At 34.9% G+C, this 19,918-nt stretch overlaps 3 protein-coding genes across 5 annotated transcripts in view; 2 read left to right on the top strand and 1 right to left on the bottom strand.

Moving 5' to 3' along the window:
- Window positions 1-5,484: 5,484 nt before the first annotated feature.
- On the top strand, window positions 5,485-8,564 carry LOC110374393 (ELMO domain-containing protein 2). The gene is made up of 2 exons (XM_021332079.3): window positions 5,485-6,144; window positions 6,340-8,564. The coding sequence occupies exons 1-2, from the start codon at window positions 5,626-5,628 to the stop codon at window positions 6,760-6,762; spliced, it is 942 nt and encodes a 313-aa protein (XP_021187754.2). The 5' UTR covers window positions 5,485-5,625; the 3' UTR covers window positions 6,763-8,564.
- Window positions 8,565-8,615: 51 nt separating this feature from the next.
- Window positions 8,616-11,113, bottom strand: LOC110374385 (thioredoxin domain-containing protein). The gene is made up of 6 exons (XM_021332066.3): window positions 10,753-11,113; window positions 10,137-10,322; window positions 9,794-9,932; window positions 9,418-9,579; window positions 9,157-9,282; window positions 8,616-9,073 (listed from the first exon to the last, which is right to left on the bottom strand). The coding sequence occupies exons 1-6, from the start codon at window positions 10,883-10,885 to the stop codon at window positions 8,872-8,874; spliced, it is 948 nt and encodes a 315-aa protein (XP_021187741.3). The 5' UTR covers window positions 10,886-11,113; the 3' UTR covers window positions 8,616-8,871.
- A 383-nt stretch (window positions 11,114-11,496) lies between these two features.
- LOC110373512 (uncharacterized) overlaps window positions 11,497-19,918 on the top strand; it is a 30,348-nt gene continuing 21,926 nt past the window's right edge. Inside the window, exons 1-8 of one of the 3 annotated variants that reach the window (XM_021330809.3) lie at window positions 11,497-11,643; window positions 12,014-12,190; window positions 13,597-13,791; window positions 14,009-14,119; window positions 14,691-14,744; window positions 16,344-16,461; window positions 16,729-16,846; window positions 18,175-18,310. In XM_021330809.3, the coding sequence (XP_021186484.3) occupies window positions 12,025-12,190; window positions 13,597-13,791; window positions 14,009-14,119; window positions 14,691-14,744; window positions 16,344-16,461; window positions 16,729-16,846; window positions 18,175-18,310 (898 nt within the window). In that variant the 5' untranslated portion in view covers window positions 11,497-11,643; window positions 12,014-12,024. Of the gene's footprint in view, window positions 11,723-12,013; window positions 12,191-13,596; window positions 13,792-14,008; window positions 14,120-14,690; window positions 14,745-16,343; window positions 16,462-16,728; window positions 16,847-18,174; window positions 18,311-19,918 lie in introns of all 3 variants that reach the window. The other 2 variants (XM_021330817.3, XM_064037234.1) reach the window with 2 other exon arrangements.

Below are 19,918 nucleotides of genomic sequence, written 5' to 3' on the forward strand. Positions count from 1 at the left end.
GACACTGCCCCTTCGACCAGTTTGTCACAAGCATGGACCGGACGAGTGCGTCCCTTCGACCAGCCGCCAAAGCGACATGGACCGGACAATACTGCCCCTTCGACCAGCCTGTATAACACAACCACAAACATGGACCGGACGAGTGCGTCCCTTCGACCAGCCGCCAAAGCGACATGGACCGGACGACACTGCCCCTTCGACCAGTTTGTCACAAGCATGGACCGGACGAGTGCGTCCCTTCGACCAGCCGCCAAAGCGACATGAACCGGACGACACTGTCCCTTCGACCAGCTTGTATAACACAACATCCCAAACATAGACCGGACTGCATTGTCTCTCAACCTTGATCTATCACACATACTCATTCATAATACATAACACAGTAACTAACCTTTCTGTTATGGACGATCCTGCTCAGTATGAACTTCGACTTCATATTGTACATCTAAGGTGTCAGAGTCATAGAGGCTAAGTGTATCTGACCACGCAGTGAGCGTTTCAGAATCAGCTGAAGCAGTGACCGAGTCTGCACGCAACATATCCCCGAAATTTGGAGTATCACCGAAATCATTACTGTTTTGTGTCAATTCATCCGACGCCGACACGGTCTCCTCTTCATTCAATAGGCTGTCAGTGATTTCAAGTAAACCGGTATGTCCCTTAGGTACTGGACGCAAGTTCTCATGAGCATATTTGTAAACGCGATTTGAACCGTTAATATTTTTCAGTTCGTAGCGATCATTTTCTAATACCGATGTTATAATGAATGGCCCTTTAAACTTCTTGTCTAATTTAGTTTGGTTTCGTTCACCGGTTTTGAGAAAAACAAAGTCACCCTTGGTGAATGGTTTGATATTAGCGCGACCACGATTAAACCGACGAGTGTCTGCTAATGCAGCCTTTTCGATATTATTTGACGCATTCTCTAACGGATTCTAAATCTAACCTTTTAATCTCCTCGTCCGATTGTGCGATAGAAATTTTAGACATACCCAATGATTGTGCGCAAATCCCGAACATTAATTCTGTTGGTGAGTATTTAGTCACTGTGGATTTCGTACTATTTAGCGCTAACTGAATATTGCCTAGTTCGTCACGCCATGTTTTGTTCTGTTCATTATCTACTATCGTAAGCAAGCTTTTCAACGTTCTCATGACTCTCTCTACTTGACCATTCGCTCTACTAGAACCTGTTGCAATGAAATGAAGACTGATTTTATGCTCAGTACAAAATTTCTTGAATTCGGCACTAATATAGCATCGAGCCTGATCTGCAATAACACGTTTAGGGGCCCCAAAGAGATGGACAGCTTTTTCTAGAGCACGCACGGCACTAGTGGCGTCGAGTGACGCCGTATGCTCGAGAAGAACGTATTTACTAAACGCATCTATGATAACCGAGCAATATTCTTTGCGATCGCTTTTACCACTTAATTTCCCAGTGAAATCTATATGGATCGTATGCCATGGCACGGGTACTTTAGGGATAGAGTGCAAGCGAACTGATCGGGCTCCCGAAGGCCCTTTAGACGCTTTACAAACTATGCACGAATCAACAAATTGTCGCACACTTTTAGACATTTGGGGAAACCAATATTGTTCATAAAGTTTGTCTAACGTTTTGTCACTACCGAGATGTTGTATTTCGTTATGAACATGGTTAATTAGTGTCCAAATAAGGGATCGGGGAACAACAGGTAACCACACAGTAGCTTTATTTCGTTCGACTTTCCTATATAAAATACCATCTCTAACGTCATACGTGCGAGCTACCGAATCAGGCATATCATTGTTGTTGTGCTTGTTTATTAGGTCTTGGATTTCGCTATCTCGTTTCTGTTCCACGGAAAGCCAACCTTGATGTAGTTCTACAAATTTAACTTCTTTCTTAATAGGAGATATGTTAGAGGAGGCACCTTCTTCGGGTTGTAGATTACGGGAGAGATAATCAGCATGTTCCATTCCGCGACCTTCGCGATAGACAATGTCAAAATCATACGCTTGCAAAATTGCCCACCAGCGATGTACACGTGGAGTGAGGTCAACTTTTGACTTTGATGCCTTTAGCGAATTACAATCTGTATAAACGGTGAATCGCCTGCCATACAAGTAATGCCTAAAATGTTCTACCGCTCGTACGACAGCTAAAGTCTCTAATTCATACGAGTGATAGCGAGATTCTACTTCGGATGTACGTTTGCTATAATATTCTATTACGTGAGGCAAGAGGTTTTTCCTTTGAATGAGAATTGCTCCGTAGCCATCAGCGCTGGCGTCTGTATGTAATTCAACAGGCAGTTCTGGGTCGAAAATTGTTAAAACTGGTTCGGAAGTCAGAATCTCAACTATCTTGCTACGGATATCTTCATGTTTGTCAGTCCATTTAATCGGTCCCTTCAATTTAGTTAAAGGATAAAGAGGTCCAATGACATTTGTAAAACTGGGAATAAATTTTCTGAAGTAAGACGCGAGTCCAATAAACTGACGAACGTGTGTGCCTGTTTTTGGAGGAGGTGCATCTGCCAAAGCTTGAATCTTAAGTGAGTTTGGTCTAATTTCGCCAGCTTGTATTGAATAACCCAGATAATTGATTTTAACTTTCATGAATTTACATTTTTTGGGGTTTAGGGAAAAACCAGCAACTGTCAAGGCATACAAGGTATCATCTAAGCGTTGCAGGCCTTGAGAAATATCAGAGGAATAGCAGAGAACGTCATCCATATAAATTAGAGGCTTGTCGTTGAGATTTTGCAAGGCTTTATTGATGCATCTTTGATAAACGGATGGAGCGTTACGTAAACCAAAGGGCATAGTGAGGTATTCGTATTGCCCTTCAGGAGTTACAAAGGCTGTCATTTCAATTGAATCCGGATGAATAGGGATCTGGTGGAAGCCGCTAGCCATATCAAGTGATGAGAAAAAGTTAGCGCAAGTCAATTGATCTATCTGTTCCTCTATGCGAGGCAATGGATAATGTTCTGGATGAGTGTTTGAGTTAAGCTCCCTGTAGTCGACGCACATTCTATCCGTATTGTCTTTCTTTTTTACAAGAAGTATAGGACTTGAAAAGGGGGAGGAGCTCTCACGAATAATTCCTGCGTCAAGAAGATCTTGTATTTTTTCACGAACTCCCTGTTTTTCTACCGGTGCTAAACGATAAGGTGACCTATGAACTACTTTATGGGGGTCTATCAACTTAATCTCTAACTGCCCTGTTTTAACGCGCCTTGTTGGTACACCATCAACAAAATAATCAGAATATTTGTTCAGTATTCTTAAAAGTGCTTCTTTATCTTCATTTACTAAGTCCGTGTCAACCTCAGAAACAAAGTGCGCATTACATTTGCTTATGCAAAAGTTAGCCTCCTGTTTCATATTAAGCACAACTTTGTTATTATCAATTGTTGCATAAAAACCCTTGTCCAAAATATCTCTACCTATAATAATCGGCACAGAAATATCGGAATCAGGCACGACGTGAAATGTAATGTCAACCGGAACATCACCAATCGTAACTGTGCTTAACATTTGACTAGAGCATTTGACGTCGTTACCGCCAAGACCAGTAAGGTAAACTAAATCGTTGCGTACAGTACCCGGAAACCGCTTAGAGAGACTTTCAGTCATGAGTGAACAAGATGATCCACTATCGAATAGAAAAGGAAACCGCTCACCGGAAGATGTCTCCAGCGAGGATCTGGAGGGGTGATGACCGCAGAGGTTGACTTCTTTGTTCGCTAACCCACCGGGCCTCTTCTTGTCGGGACAAGTTGGTGATGTGTGTCCAGTCTTTCCGCACGAAAAGCAGGTAATGGCTTTGTCTTGCTTGTTGGTGGAAGTTGAATAATCTGAAGGCTTCGATACTTGATCTTCCTTACGCGATTTGCATTCAAACTGTTTGTGACCCCTTACGCCACAACGATGACATTTGCCAAGAAACCTCGTATCTGTCACCCGCGGTCGCTTCACATCAGGGTCTTGACACCCGTCCGTATTATCCGTCCGGCGTTTCAGCGAGATGCCATTAAGAATTCGAAATAGCTGAGCGCGAGTAGTAACGACATGGGATGTTAGCTCTCTACGTATCAAGTTATCCTTCTGGCATAAAACAGATATGACAAACCCAGTAATAACCTCTTCGGATAATTCTGCTTTTGGAATTTGCTCGATCATGCTCCATAAGCGCAACGCAGACTCAGATGCAGTTTCTTTAGCCTCGATTTGAAATCGCAATATCTCATCAAAATGATCTTGAATCAGTTTCGGTTTGGCAAATCTAGCCAATAACAATTGTTTAATACTACACCAGGATATGTTCTTCAAGTTTAATTTGGTTAAACAGGTAGCGGCACGACCTTTGAGTGCTCTAGTGAGTGCCATTAGTAAGTCGACACCATCGAGATTTTTGTTCTCTACTATGACTTCGGTTAGTGCACACCAATCTTCGATATCTGCGGCCTTATCGTCAGGATCGTATGGGATGAGTTTTGGTGTCACATTAGAACTCACTGCTGCATGGGGCGGTGGGATTGAGACCAACCGGGATAAGAGCGACTCCATGCTTGACAATAGTTGCGTTGCAGGGTCGCTTTTTGATGGCTGCGTATCCACGGCATGATCTCTCTTCGATCCCACTTCTGATGTCGGCTCTTCGTTACCAACATCAGAAATCTCCATCGTTTACACTAGCTGCAGACGCTTAGTTTATAATGAATAATAATGCCAGCACTGTCTTGAGTACACTTTATAGTTAGAAATAACAATTATGGTGAAAAACAAACAATAAACTAAATTACGACGTCGAATTGAGACGATTCGCCTGGTGAGGGCGCGCGGGCCTTTTTCTTTCTGTCAAAGTTCCCGCGCTGCTCCCAACTTGACGCTCCGTCAGAGTGACACTTCCTCAGCAGTCACTCTAATCCGACGTATTCTCATATTCTCTACGGCGGCGCCGACATATAAAAATGAATTGATGTTCGTTAGTCTCACTAAAACTCGAGAATGGCTGGACCGATTTGACTTATTTTGGTTTTAAAATGTTCGTAGAGGTCCAGGGAAGGTTTAAACGACACGAAGTTCGCGGGATCATCTAGTTAAATTATAATCTTTCTTCCTCAAGGCAGTCAAGGAAGGTTTAAAACGCGGAACACAACAATATTTCCGAGAAAAAAAGGCTAGACGAAGCAATACGGACTTCAATGAGATGGTTTTCTGCACAATGAACAATGAAATAATAATTTCTTACCTTCATAATACATAATTTCCACAAAAAGACGCAAGAGAATAGCTTGAGTCTAGAAAAAAATCACTTCACAAGAATTTGAACTCCCGCCGAATGGCTGTCTGATTTTATTTGTTTATGGTACTAGTGAAGCTCCAAGAAAATGTAATGTTTTAGTCGATTATTTGTAGAAGACCAACTTTATAAAAATAATTGTTTTTTTTTATTATAATGAAAATTTGACGTTTGTTATCATCTGGATTGAAAGGCACATCACTACGCCGTATTATTAAAAAAAAATGTGGTCATGACAACCGATGTGAAACTGAACCGAAATAAAAAACATAATTTTATTTCATTAATAAAACTGATGTAGTGACAACGTACTTTATATATTCGAAGAAATGATTATGTTTCACTTATGGTCGGTTCTACAGTGGTATCTGCGACCTTTCATCAAATGGTTCCTCAGAAAAACTACGAAGCTGTGTGAGCTACAGAGAATTTGTTACGGTGATAAACCTGGAGCTGAAAGAACGCGAAATGTGGAGAAATCATTGATGCTATCTCGTACCCGAGATGTGCAAGAGGTCGTAACGTTTTTAGACGCTGTTGTGCGTGAAAGGAGATTTGTTGCTCGTAATTTTCGTGAAATCTTAGACCCGTCAATTAATATCATTGTCAGGGTAAAGAAAATAAATCCAAAACTACATGGACCTTTTGTAGTTTCTTTCCGACGATGCTTAGAACAAATCTGGAGCTATAAATGTTTGGTAGACGACGTCGAAAGGCTACGACAGACACAGTATGACAGCAACAATGATGAGCATGAGAATAAATTGCTGAAATTGTGGTCTCTTCTAGTGCCCCATGTTACCCTTGACGCAAGGGTGACAAAGCAATGGCAATACATAGGATTCCAAGTAAGTTTATAGGCAACTACATAATATAATAAGAACTCCAGAAGAAGTGACATAGGTTATATTATAGTAGTGCAAAAATAGATATATCTAATCGAACAAGTTTACATTTATTTCATTATCCTGTGAAATTTTCATAAAGATAATACAAAATAACTAATACTAAACTCATTATATTAATAAATATTTCATTTGCAGGGTGATGATCCAAAAACAGATTTCCGTGGAATGGGCATCCTTGGACTGGATAATCTTCTATATTTTGCTATGGAATATCCTCAAATATCAAGCCATGTGTTAAGTCACTCACTGCATCCCAAATATGGCTACACCTATGCTATAGTAGGTATTAATATCACATCTATGGCATATTTTTTACTAAAAGATGGTTCTGCTAAAACTTATATGTTTAATGCAAAGCAATATTTACCTAATGTGAACCTATTCCACAAATTTTATTGTTACTTATTTTACGAGTTTGATAAAATGTGGATAGAGTCAAAACCGGAAAACATAATGGAGTTTTCTGAAATTTTTAAGAGGTTTGAAAATGCAGTTAGAATGGCTCTGGCTGATCCTGCTTCAGTATTTAGAATAAATATTAATGTTGACAATGTTTAAATTAAATTTGACCCACCAGCTAATAATGCTAGTGTTATTCAGATCACTTAATTATTTAAACCACACGATATTCTAACTAGCTCAGCACATGAGACAGAGTGACAATAATGAATTAAATGTGTGATACTTAAATAATACACGACATAATATATATTATTTGCTAATAACACGAGCTTACATAATAATCTAAGTCAACAACTTAGGTTTTTGATGGATTGAGGTTTTTTTTATGTAGTTAGTTACATATTTAACTTATTTTCAACATAAAGTTAATAGAGGAATTACATACAAAATTAGAGGTATTAATGTGGACCATTAATTAAGATTAACATAATTTTTATTTCTGATCTCTTCATTGACTAATAAAAATAACCGTAAGCTCTTGAAATAGTGCAATACTTAGGACAACTAAGTTTAGAGTTTAGTTTTTGCTGTACACAAATTCCGTCTTACCACAAAAACTTTTAAACGTCAGTTTATGCCTTGTCTAAAAAAATGTCAAATTATGACGTTGACATATGGTTCATTTTGCAGCCAAAATTTTATTCGACAAGTGTAAAACAGGGTTTAAAGTTTTTGTAGTAAGGCCCATTATGTTTAGTCACTGTTTATAAGTTTTAGGTTGGGTTGGTTTAGTATATACCCAAAGTCAATTATTTTAATTTATGTCTGAATTATATTATACTCATTTTATTACGCTTCAAATTGATATTCTGTAATCGTTAATCATTTTAATCCTGAGTACCTTTTTTAATATTGATGAAACCAGCATTTTTGCTTTTCAAGGCAATAATTTATTTCTAAATTTTTCTAAATAATGTTAATGCACGATTTTGCTTAAAAGAAAAAACATAATGCTTCTTGCACTGCTGACATGATTTGCCAAATGCTACACTTATCTTATAGTAATAAAATAACAGGAAAACATTTATTTATTTGTATATGTATACCCTAAAGTTCCGAAACTACTGAACCAATTTGAAAAGTTAATTCACTGTTGGGAAGGTAGACTACCTCAGAGTAACATACGATTATCCTTTGTCTGAGTATGGGAAATAGTTACATCGGGACGCGGGTAAAAACCGCGGCAAAACAGCTTGTTTTTTAGCGTCACTGGCTGTATAATTTTATAGGGTAGTTAGGTTTTTTACAGAATACTAAATTTCATTTTTTTTTAATTATGTGGATGGAAATTAAAGCAATGCCAGGAATGTATGACTACTTTTTAAAATTGGGTTATTTATAATAGGCCATCACAAGAGCAAAATAATCACAACTAGATCAAATGCTTATGTTTTGTAAATGCTATAGCAGAATCCTTTAAGTAAGTTTAAGGCGCGTCTAAAAGGGCTATGCAATCTTGGCAAAAATGTTTTATGCATATTCACGTCCGCGCAAGCTATGGCTGAGGCATGTCCTGCAGTATGGTAGATGCAGACTCTTAAACGAGCTTTACAAAAGCCATATAGGTATGTATTGCCATACTGGAAATGTTTGTCAAATATTACTAGGACAAGACTGCAATATTGCAGTCTGGCAAGTTTTGCTTGCTATGTTGCTGGCCACTGCGTTATAGCCACATATTGCATAAAAATGTAGCCCATTTAGACATCGCGCCTTCATCATGTACAATATTAATATAGACGAAATGTTGCAATATTTAGTATGTTGGGTGTTTATCAGATAATAATTAATTAGTAAAAGTATGAATTACTTTATGATGTAATATGAGTGTTGTATGTGGCTTTTGCTATTTATTTATTTATTAAGAAAAATGCACATAATAAAAGTGTTGGAGTTAAGATGTTTATTTTCTTTTCTATCTGTTGATTAGATTATTTAATTGAAACACATTTTCAAGGTTTCTTCACGTGTATTTTAATGTCCTTGTCTACAATATACATAGTAAATAAAATATATGCAATAGTACTGAATTATAAATCCAAACAGCAACAAAAGTTACACTTTTGGATTCAGACCCTTTATCACCAAGTTACTTATTCACAACACAAATTAAGTAAATGCAAATTCTATAAAAATAAACAATAACTATAAATAAAATATTAAATGCATAAAAAATAGTTTTTATAGAATATAAAAATAACAAGATTATTTACTCTTCTTGTCTTTTTTGGGATCCTTGGCAGGTCTTGATTTTCCTGCTTTGAAAAGCGCTATTGCTGCAGTTATAGCTACTAATCCAAATCCTGCAACCCCGATTTGCCATATCCAAGGGTGTTCAGAGAGTATTTCTAGAGCAAAGGCTATGCTTACTTTGATCATTTGGACGCACCAGTCTACCAGTTCATCGCTGTAATAAAAAAAAACTTGTGATTAATGGGAACTCAAATTGATCATTGTGTCATAAATAATTATTAATGGTTGATAACTTACAAAGGTGAAGCCAGCAGGGGTACAGTTTCTCCTTTAGAGTTCTTGTACCAGTCTTGAGCAAAAGTAACAAAAGATTTCACATCTTTCTTAGGCAAATCAAATCTGTACACCTTTCCAAGACGGAAGCTGAAAAAAATTATGTAGGATTTATAAAAATTTACAAAACCGATTTTAAAAATATGTACAAGATGATACAAAACATCTTTATAAATGCATGCTTAAAATAATCATAAATTCATATAAGATTATTAAATAACTTACAAAAGGAAACTAGGCAGTTTGTTGACATTGAACCTCTTGGCTGTGTTGAGACCTGCCAGGTTGGCATCCATACGCGCAACATTGATCCGGCCCTTCAATGTGGCTCCCACACTCTCCCATACTGCGTGTAACCTTTGACATTCCACACAAGATGCTCCATAGCTAGAAAAAAAATGTAGATTTATACAATGAGTTTCAAAATTTCCAAAGTTTCGATATCCAGCTATCTAAGACTTTTTGAAACTCAATGGAGAAGCTGTGATGTCTTGTGGCTTGATGATGATGATGATAGTCCAAAAAATATGATTAGTCTTTGTTAAACAAATTCCAATTGTTATTTGTGTCATTAGAATGAAATACATACTGCTATACTTACAACATGACAAACCAATCACCCGTGGTTGCACCAGTAGCTGCCTGAGTCAAATGCTCAAATATTTTATCAGTGAGCTCTTTAACTGATGGCGCCTGGTTCTTCTCAAAGAACCCATATATTTCATTTTCATCGGGTTCCCCTGAAACATTTTGCTTTGTACAAAGTTGTTGTTGATATTGTAATTTTGTGTAAGAATATCTTTAACTTATCTAATCAAATTTATTTATCAAAAATTCCAAAGTAGGTTTGTAGTTTGGTATTCTTAAGATAGCTGTTGGACTACGGTTTAAGTTTCTAAGTTTAAATATAGAAGAGAATTGTGCAAATACATGAATTGTCTTACCACTAAAGAGTAAAGGTACACCATGTCTAAAGAAGACAAGTGCGGGATCCTTCGCTGGGTTATACAGCCTGCTCAAGTGGCTGTTTATCGCTTTCACACTAACAGCATTCAAATGCTTCTTAAAATCATCCTGTAGACTCTCTATGTGAGTTTCAAACTCCACACATTTATCACAGTTGGGTTTGCCTGAAAAAGTTGATATTAAAATTTTAAACAACATGTGTGGTACGTTATGTGTTGGGGTAGCAAACCAAATACATTTTATGACTCTGACTTCTTATGGTGTAGGCAAGTAAGTCTGCTAGTTAGGCCCAAGCTGTGTGTTACTAACAAACACTGAATAATGACAAAGAACAGCTATTATAGGAATTGGGATCATTATGCATTGTGGTTCATTAAAACCATAGGACTTAAAAATTCTGATTTGAGGTGAAGACAAAGGATGTGATTATAAAGTAAAAAAGACTTATAAGTTGTGTTAACGAAGGACGCTGTAGTAGGTATGGACAAAAAATACCGGCAAAGATTACAATCACCGCACATTCTGGTTGTGAATAACTTTACAATTTCTTCATAAGAAAACCAAGTTGCTATACATAAATATGCAAATACTTACTAAATAAGACAATAAGCTTTTCTTTTTCTCTAATTAATTCAAGGAGATCATCATCACTAACACTTTGTAAAGTTTCGCTGCTTGCTTTTATGAATGAAAAAAGGAAAAGTATAAAACACACTCTGAAATGCATTTTATCTACAAGTAACTCTTATCTATAGAAAATAGAACTCAAACTCTTTTTACTTGCTAAAAATCTAAATTAAAACAGTGAAATAGTAAATAGAATTTAGTTATTAAACTCAGTCCATCACTGCACGTCACTGTCCTTCACCTTTCACCTCACTCACTCACACATTCGTAAACTAGAGAGGAGAAAAGTGAGTGAGATTAGGGTCATAATGAAAGACTTTCACGGATGTATGTAACCCCAAGCAATGTGGCAAAGCAAAAATAGACCTAAAACAGTAAAATTAAACTAGCATAATGATTTAGAAAGTTCGAATTTTCAGACCCCTTTCATTGCTGTATAGGTATTATAGTTTAGCAGCCGTGTCATACTTTAAATAAGGGTGTGACATAAAAAAATATATCTTAACGTTACATGTTTCAAACTGGGTTGAATGACGACCTAATCTGTGTTTGTTATACAAGGGTCATTTGCTGAAAGTCAATACAAGGTTGTAAGGGGTCAGTTGCACTTATTCTTTTAGTCGATTAAAAAAAATGCACGATGAGCATCGCCTAAATAATATGACATGAGAAGAATAATTGTGCACAGGGCGATTAGGGCGATTGATGTCAATTTGACATTTGGATTGTAGTTCTGTTCTGTATTATCTGTAGTCGACGCAGAGACGTGAGGTGGTGTGATTGTACACGATTAAAACAAAAATAATATTGTTGTGAGATTAATTTCAGTTTGTTTATGACCTACAATTAATTATTAAGGTATTTTGAAGTTATAATTATAAATGTTGTTATTTATTGTGTTCTTTTAAGTCAAGAAAATAAAGGAAACCATCAACAGGTGAAGGCTTATTAGAATTTCAATGTCACAGCCTTTTCTGACCCACCTCTTCCCTTGTTACCAATCTAAACATGATTACCTTGTTCGATCAAACAAACTTAGCTCGTACTAGAACTGTCTCGGTTCTTGACGAAGCCGCATATAGCCTCAATAGTTGGCAATTTATCGATCTCTAAAAGATTAAGAAAGCTCTTAAGAAGGGAGGATAGAATGAGTCATAGTTCGTAATTTGGTTGTGCTGACCTAATCCCAGTGCATTGTGATACTTGAATATTAATATTTTCTTTGTAGTTCGTAAAAAAATGGCGGAAGTGGAGGAAAAAGTGGTGATGACACCAAAATGCAAGACTGCTAATTCTACAACCCTTGTGATTGAGAGGAAAGCTGTGGAACTAGAAGCCAGTGATAAAATCCATGTAGCCGGCGGAGACCACACAGGAATCATTGTCAATAAAGAAAAAAATTATGGTATGCACATTTCATTATCAGTTCTAAATCCAGTATTGCTTGTTTTTCAATTATAGTGACAACACTGTCCCCTTAGATTTATTATTACAAAGGGCTCGTTAAGTAATGGTTTCTGCCGCCTGCTTACCTATAGTTAGCATAACAACAGTTAGATACAATATTGGGAATGGCCGTTACCAGTCATGAACTAAAACAATAACATTAACCTAGTTCTGGGTTCCGCCCACTGTAGGTAAATAAATAAGGTTTTATGGATACCTTCATCATTTGAGTCAAGTGAGATTTATTATGTGTTTTGATGGTAGAAAGTAATTTTTTTTTCTAATGAAGTTATCCAGAAAACCAAAAAAAATAATAAGTTTAATAAATATATTGATAAATACAAAGTTTATACTTTGTTTTTATCAATATATTTATTAAACTTTCATGTTTGACAACTCAACTGATTGAGAACTAATAGCTGCATACTTGCATGAAATATTACGAGCCTTTTGATAAGTTAAAAGCTTTATATTCATTAGACCCTATATTCAAGCTTTGTAGGCATAAATAATATTTTATCAGTACTAACATGTAAAAGGTTATCAACAATTTGACCTTGCTGTTTCCTGTAGGCTAGCTTTAAAATACATTCTAAATGTATTTTTATATCCCTGTTTAGTACACATTACATTATTTAAGTAACTGTTTCCTTTCGGTTTTCCTGTTGCCAAAGCTTCTGCAAAATAATAAATAAACATTGGTTTTAGAAAACATCAATGTTCAAAAATAGAAACTGTTTAATTAGAATCAATAATTTACAATGCTAGCGATCCCACTTTCATTAAATAACAATAATAAATTTAGTAGCAATAAACACAAAATATGTTTTATGTAAATGAGTTGTTAAAAACAACTTTAACATGTGTGCCATAAAGTCTATAATTACTTGTTCATATACTGAGAATCGTTCAGAAGACTTATGAGTAATCATAAAATGTAACTATTCCTCAACGGCAATTAAAAATTATCATTCATTAAATTTATCAACTCATTAAGCAAGACAATGAGCATTGTTCTTTATTGGTACAATGTGCTTGCAGCTTGATAGATAAGAAAATTAATTGTATGTAACGTAAGTTTTTTTTATGTTGGAAAAAAAACATAAAAATTTACACACAGAATTTATGATGAATCACTAATGTCTGATTCTTAAAATATCTTGCACTCTATGTTGTAAAATCCCAGATTTTATTTTCGTGGAGTTAAATGTGAAAATTAAAATGTTTTCATATAGTTAAAAGATCTTTCATTTTTTTTTCACAACATATGTGAGAACGATTCTAATGATGTTCTCATGATGGACATCTTTGAATCATCATTTTGTACACTATTAGGCGATAATGCATTATGTATTCATGTTTCAGAGAATGGAGTGTCGGAGCCATGCCATGCCCAGTTGGAATTCTACGTATATTTGGTGTCCGGCGCGACGGGCACTCACACAAGAGAAGCCCGCGCGTTACGATTCTGGTTCAAACCAAGTATGACGCCAAATGAAAGACCTTATGAAGCACAAGCTTTCTTCAGAGAACTTGTTAGCCCACAAGATTTTCCTAAAGGTATTTTATGTTCAGAAATGCATTGTAATTAAATCAAGGGATTATCTAAATATACAACAATTTGGAGAGTTTTAAATCTTTCTGATAGTTACATTAAGCAGTTTGTTAGTGTACTTATATTGTGACTTGTATAGAATTGAGACCCAGTTTTCAGAACAGAATTATAAGTTTCATTGAATTTGTACCTTGATTCTTGATTTAAATTACTCGATTTCAGATTATGTGGGCTACATAAAGAAAATAATGAAATTAATGCAGCACAAATATAACCAGCTAAAACTACTTGAAGTAGAATTAAGACAAGAAGCGGCCGGACCTCCTTTACCTGGTAAGCAAACCCTCTTTTCTAAGTATAGTAGTCATGGCACAAAAATTGGGATAAATAACAGTAATAGAATTATAATAAAAATAATGAGTACATATTTAATATGGGGATGGTTGAGCATAGGTGCACTTATAAACAGTTGGATAATGAACCTTTTATTTCAATGGCCTTATATTTATTGAAAAGCTGGGTGCAGATCTGATGAATGTGGAAATATATTATTTTACTAAGGCTTAGGCTATAAAGATAATTATTTAATAATCACAAGTTTATAGTATTGATTTCCCATGAAATGATTGTTCTTCTTATAGTTATATTTTAAACATAAGATATGACATCATTGGATATGATTGATAAAGAATGAAGGTTTTTGTTCCAATATTTCCCTATACTATAATTGCCATTGAACATATTCTACTGGAGGGTTGCTAAATAATGAGACAGCTATCTGACTTAGATTTTAATTATTCCAGTCTGTACCCAGCCTAAATAATTTCTCTTAGTTTTTTACCCTTTATAAAGCTTAATACAATAATAATAAGTACTTACATATGTTTTTAATTTTATGGTACAGAAGCAAATGGCGTTTTAACGAGTAAGAGTGTTATATACAACTTTTCTAATGGCTGTATGTATATTATTTTAGTATGTATTACTTTTATGCATGTATGTACTGTATTCTGTATCTGTTTGAGTGTATCTTCATCTTGAAATACAGTTAGTGCTCTTTAGTTCAGTCACAACCATAGAAAACATGTTTAAAATTTTAATATAATAACTACTTACAATAAATATAACATTGTAAGTAGAATATTTTATAAGACAGGATGTTTTAAATATCAAGTGAAAGTGGTTTTACTGTTGCAGTAAAAACTGGATTTTACAATTGGCAATCTACAAACTTTCTATTAATTATTATTGGGTATCAATCATATTAAAAATATCTTAGAGACAAAAAAATGCAGAGTAATAATATTTACTAACATCACATTCTTTCACAACTTTAGTTATCATTAGATGATAAACCACATTTTAGGTATCAACAATTGAATAACTTTAGGACTTCCTATTGATAAAAATATTATCATATTTTCAGAACTGCTTGATAAACATAATAGTACATAATAGTGTGATAAAAATATAATTTTAGTTTTTTTTTCATATCATAGTTTTATATTTAGTAATATATACCTAGATTTTTTTTAACTTTTTGGCTTGGTAACACTTTCATAGCTAGCTGCATTCATTAGTGGCGTTGAAGTGGTGTTTATACAAATAGTAACCCAGTTGTTAGGTCAATTAATTTTAGAACACGTTTTTCCTTTCGATGCAATACACTAATGTACTGATAGCATGTTTGAGTTTGATATTGTTTGGATAATAATTTAGTTTAGTACATTATATTACGTTATGACTGTCCCTTTGTTCAAGCTCTGAAATTTCTGGGTTCGATTCCCGGAATTGACAATTATTAAGATGTCTAATCTGATATTTATCAGTAGCTACCCGGCGTCTAGACGCACTCTAGTTTATTAACAACATTTCTTTAAAATATTTAATTAATAATAGAATTCCAGATTTTCTATGTTTAACCTACCCATTAGGCATATAGCTTTAGCGACAACTACCCACAGTAGCTATGTCGACTATGTTCTTGTTTTAATTAAGTTAAAATCTGAGAACCAATTGTCTTAAAATTCTTCAGAATTAGTGCTCGTAGTGTATTTTAATTTTTCAAATAATAATAAATATTGTCCCTATGTTCCCTAGCTGGCACACAGAATATATTGTTTTCAAATCAGTGCTAATGTCCGCTATAAAATTATCATATTATCGTCACAGAAAATGACATCATAACTTTTATGCAATGGCAGCGACAAAAATAAAGATGACGCAGTGATAAAATATTTATATGACGAATCAATGTATGATGATAACATACAAGATTTTTTATTTTGACCTTGGATCGGAAATCTCTGTAAAGGACCTAGTAAAGTAAAAAAAAAACTTTTTTGCAAAAAATATCATCCCTAAAATAACGACTTCAATAGCATACCTACCTTTAACTTTCTCCTAAGTGTGAAAAATACTATGCTGAAAACTGCATCAAAATAGATTCAGCCAAATGTAACATAATTGCGCACAAACATACTTACAAGTCAAACTCAGAACCCCCTTTTTCCAGCGTTGGTTTTGACAATATTTAATTCATTTTGTTTTATTTTAGCGTACATTGAAGACAGTGTGTTGAATCAAACTCAGGATACCGTTATATCAGAACAGAGAGTATTGGACATGATAGAGAATGCATATCCTAACCCATTGACTGTCGACGATTTTGTCACGTAAGTTATAAATATTTACCTATTATCTGATTAAACATTTCTAGCTTTCCTAGTACATTTCTATCTACTAATTGTATAACTTAGCAGTATTGAATCTATACCAATCTCTATAGGACACTTTTGACATTATTTTTCACAGACAAAAGCCTTGTAGAAAATTCACTATTTTCTATTGAAATCTGAGCAAAGTTAAAGATTATTTTGTCTATCGACTACGCATAATTAAAATGTGTATTCTTTAATCATACGCTTTTATATTTATTGCAGAGCTGGAAAATGGTCGAAAGCAGAAGTAAAAGATGCGCTGGAGTCGCTAGAAGAGAAAGGATTGACGCGTGCCATGTCAGAAGGATTGTATGTTCGACAACATAGTGTAGATACACAGGTAATATTAGAAATAATATTAAAAAAAACACCTATATACTATTGCTAACTAGGAAAACTGTCGTAACCTAAAATAATATATTTCCAATCTTTTCTCAATTTGACTAAATTGAGTCGATGTCGTGTTGATCGCTCTTAACTACATCGTGGACGTTTATATTATACCTACTTATTTCATTCAAACGGATTTTAAACAATATGCCATCTCCTACCTCTACCTATTATGATAGAGGTAGGAGATGGATTGTCTCAAGTTCACACGAAATTATTAGTAGTATCTATTCATTCTTATTTTCTTACACTGCACTACGGCTTTTTTCTAGTGTGAGAAATACCTACCACATGCATAAATGCAGTGGTAAATAGGTAGCCGACCTTGCTTAATTCTGAACTGTTGCAACGCCATACTTCCCAGGAAATTAAATTTCAACCTAATGGCGCTTTAAATTCGGTTGAGAATTGTTTGACGTCAATTTTCATGAGTACGAATTACAAAATGAACCACTTGTTAAGGCGGTTGCATCAAGTCCCTCTAAAAATAAATTTAGAAACGACGCCATCTATCATCACAAACAAGCTTTACCGTATCGAGAGCTAAACCAATAATCGTAAATATTTAACATTGAAATACAATAACATCCTTTTATAGTAGTAATAATCTAGTACATAGTAAATAAAACAGATGTCGCTATTGGTCACTGTAAACAATTTATTTATATTGTTTAGTTTCCTTGGTTGAGTAAAGTTTTAACTTGCATACATAGGGATACCTACAAAATGTATGATTCTAATACATGCAGGAAAGTTCAATGATCTCTTAAGAAGCACTTAAGCAGGAAACAAACAAATAAAATGGGTTAATCTGACAGATGCTGTAATATATTTGTTAAATTGGTTTAACCACGGTTTAACTGTTTCCCATATACAATCAAATAATTTTGAGACTAGATAGAAGAGACATAATTCTGAAATGACGAATTAAATCGTAAGGCACAGTTGATTGTCTCATTTCTTCGCCTATATTTCTACATTTTTCATAAAAAGAATAATAACATATAAGCCTTATTCAAGAAAATTCCTTCCTTTTTCAAATTGTAAAAAAAAACGGAATAATTCCATTGTTTTGCTTACCAGGCTGTGAAACAAATGCCACAGTTGTGCTCATCGCTCCAGCCGAGCATAGCTTTTATAACCTCACTGAATAATCAATAAGCAAAGATGATTATCTCACTACTGTACCTATATTTCAACACGATTTTTTATAAGATCAGTCCTTTCTTTTTGGAAATGTTAAAAAATATATTGAAATCAACCAATGCTTTGTGGCAGGTTGTGAAACAAATGCCACAGTTGTGTTCGTCGCGCCAGCCGAGCATAGCCGTGATAACTGCGTTGTATTGCGAGAAGCAAGCCGTCGACGCCATGATGGACAACCAAGAGACCTACGTGAGATACACCACTGTTGGTAAGTTGAAGAAGTCATATATTTTTCAGGAACTAATTTGGAAAAAAAATGCAAGATTTTTTTATTACTATACGAGCTGTTTCTCACAGATTCACTGACCTCCCGTGTGAACTCCTTCCAGTACCTAGATAAAATATAGCTTATGATAGTGTAGGGCACTGAAAAAATGTTTCAAGTCGGTTCAGTAGTTCCGGAGTATATTCGATAAAAAATTGCAAAGCGGGACGCAGACAGTATTCAACGATCAGTCCAAAACACCTAATTCCATTGACGTGAGGTTTAAGCACGTGTGATTCTATAAATAAATAATAAAAATCGATAGTACACTGAATCATTCGTGACCTGCGCTCCTACAACTTTTTACGATAATCGTTAAATAGAGAGGTACTATAAAGAATATTTAACTTATATCGTAAGCGAAAAAGATGCGTCAGAGATCAGTTATTTTCATGTGACGTCTTTTCGAACTGAGTTCGGGCCAATAATCATATAGATGTTGAAGATAAGGTTAAGGATATTCCTCAATTTTTGTATAATAATCTAGCGGCAACAAGTGAACGAAGTCTTCTACTTCGTTTAAAAAAAAACTAGTTTTTTCCCTTTCTATCATAAATATACTATACTTTCTATTACTAATATGGCTGATAAAACGGTGAAGGAGAACATCTTGAGGAAACCTGGACTATAAAGTCTGAAATCACCAACCCGCATTGAGCAAGCGTGGTGATCAATGCTCAATCCTTCTCCGTGTGAGAGGAGGCCTGTGCCCGGCAGTGGGACGATAAAAAAGGCTATAACAGTAACAGTACCTATTATTAATGCATAGGTACCAATATAATGGAAAATTTTAAAAATGCGTTATAAACCGCAAGGTAACATTAGTATTAATTTTGCTGCAGTCATCCCTTGGAATTAGTGCCGCTCGTCACGTTTCAGAGTTTAACCTTCCGAGGGATGAGCAAATAATATTTATAAAAATATTACTTCATCAGATGCAGCCTTGCAGTCAGAAAATATAATCAGTATATAATATTAACTAAGAGATCATTAATCATGCATAACATATTCGACTAAAATATTACACATTTTAATTGATGAGTCAGCTTTGAAATGTAGGAATGTACAAGTTCAAGTAACGTACTTGACACCTAATCCTTGATATCCTCGTAATGATTCATGAATTACAATCATGACTTATCAGTTTAACTACCGACGAGTGTAAGGTTTGTTCAACAATGGGGTTAGTGCATCGAATCGAATCGATATAACTATCGGTATCGCTATTAGGGGCATTGTTTACCACAATGATTTACTTTTGTGCGTGGAAAACTATTTTGTTTTTTAAATTCTTTGTTTATGTTTACTCTTTGATTGTTTTAACTTGAACCTTCAGCATTCAGTGTCTAAATTCATGAGTATTCAGAACTAGAAATGGCAATGAAGTATAAAAGGAAAGAAATACTTGTGATCGTATTTCCTTACTGTATTCTCAAACGCTGTTGATTCTTAGTCATTATCAGGAAGTATCCAATTTGAAGTAATGCCCGTACTATGAATTTGTCAGTTATTATGAATTCGACCCCTACAGATCGTATGCATTTTGTCATT

Source organism: Helicoverpa armigera, chromosome 12, assembly GCF_030705265.1.
Source record: "Helicoverpa armigera isolate CAAS_96S chromosome 12, ASM3070526v1, whole genome shotgun sequence".
Taxonomy (NCBI): domain Eukaryota; kingdom Metazoa; phylum Arthropoda; class Insecta; order Lepidoptera; family Noctuidae; genus Helicoverpa; species Helicoverpa armigera.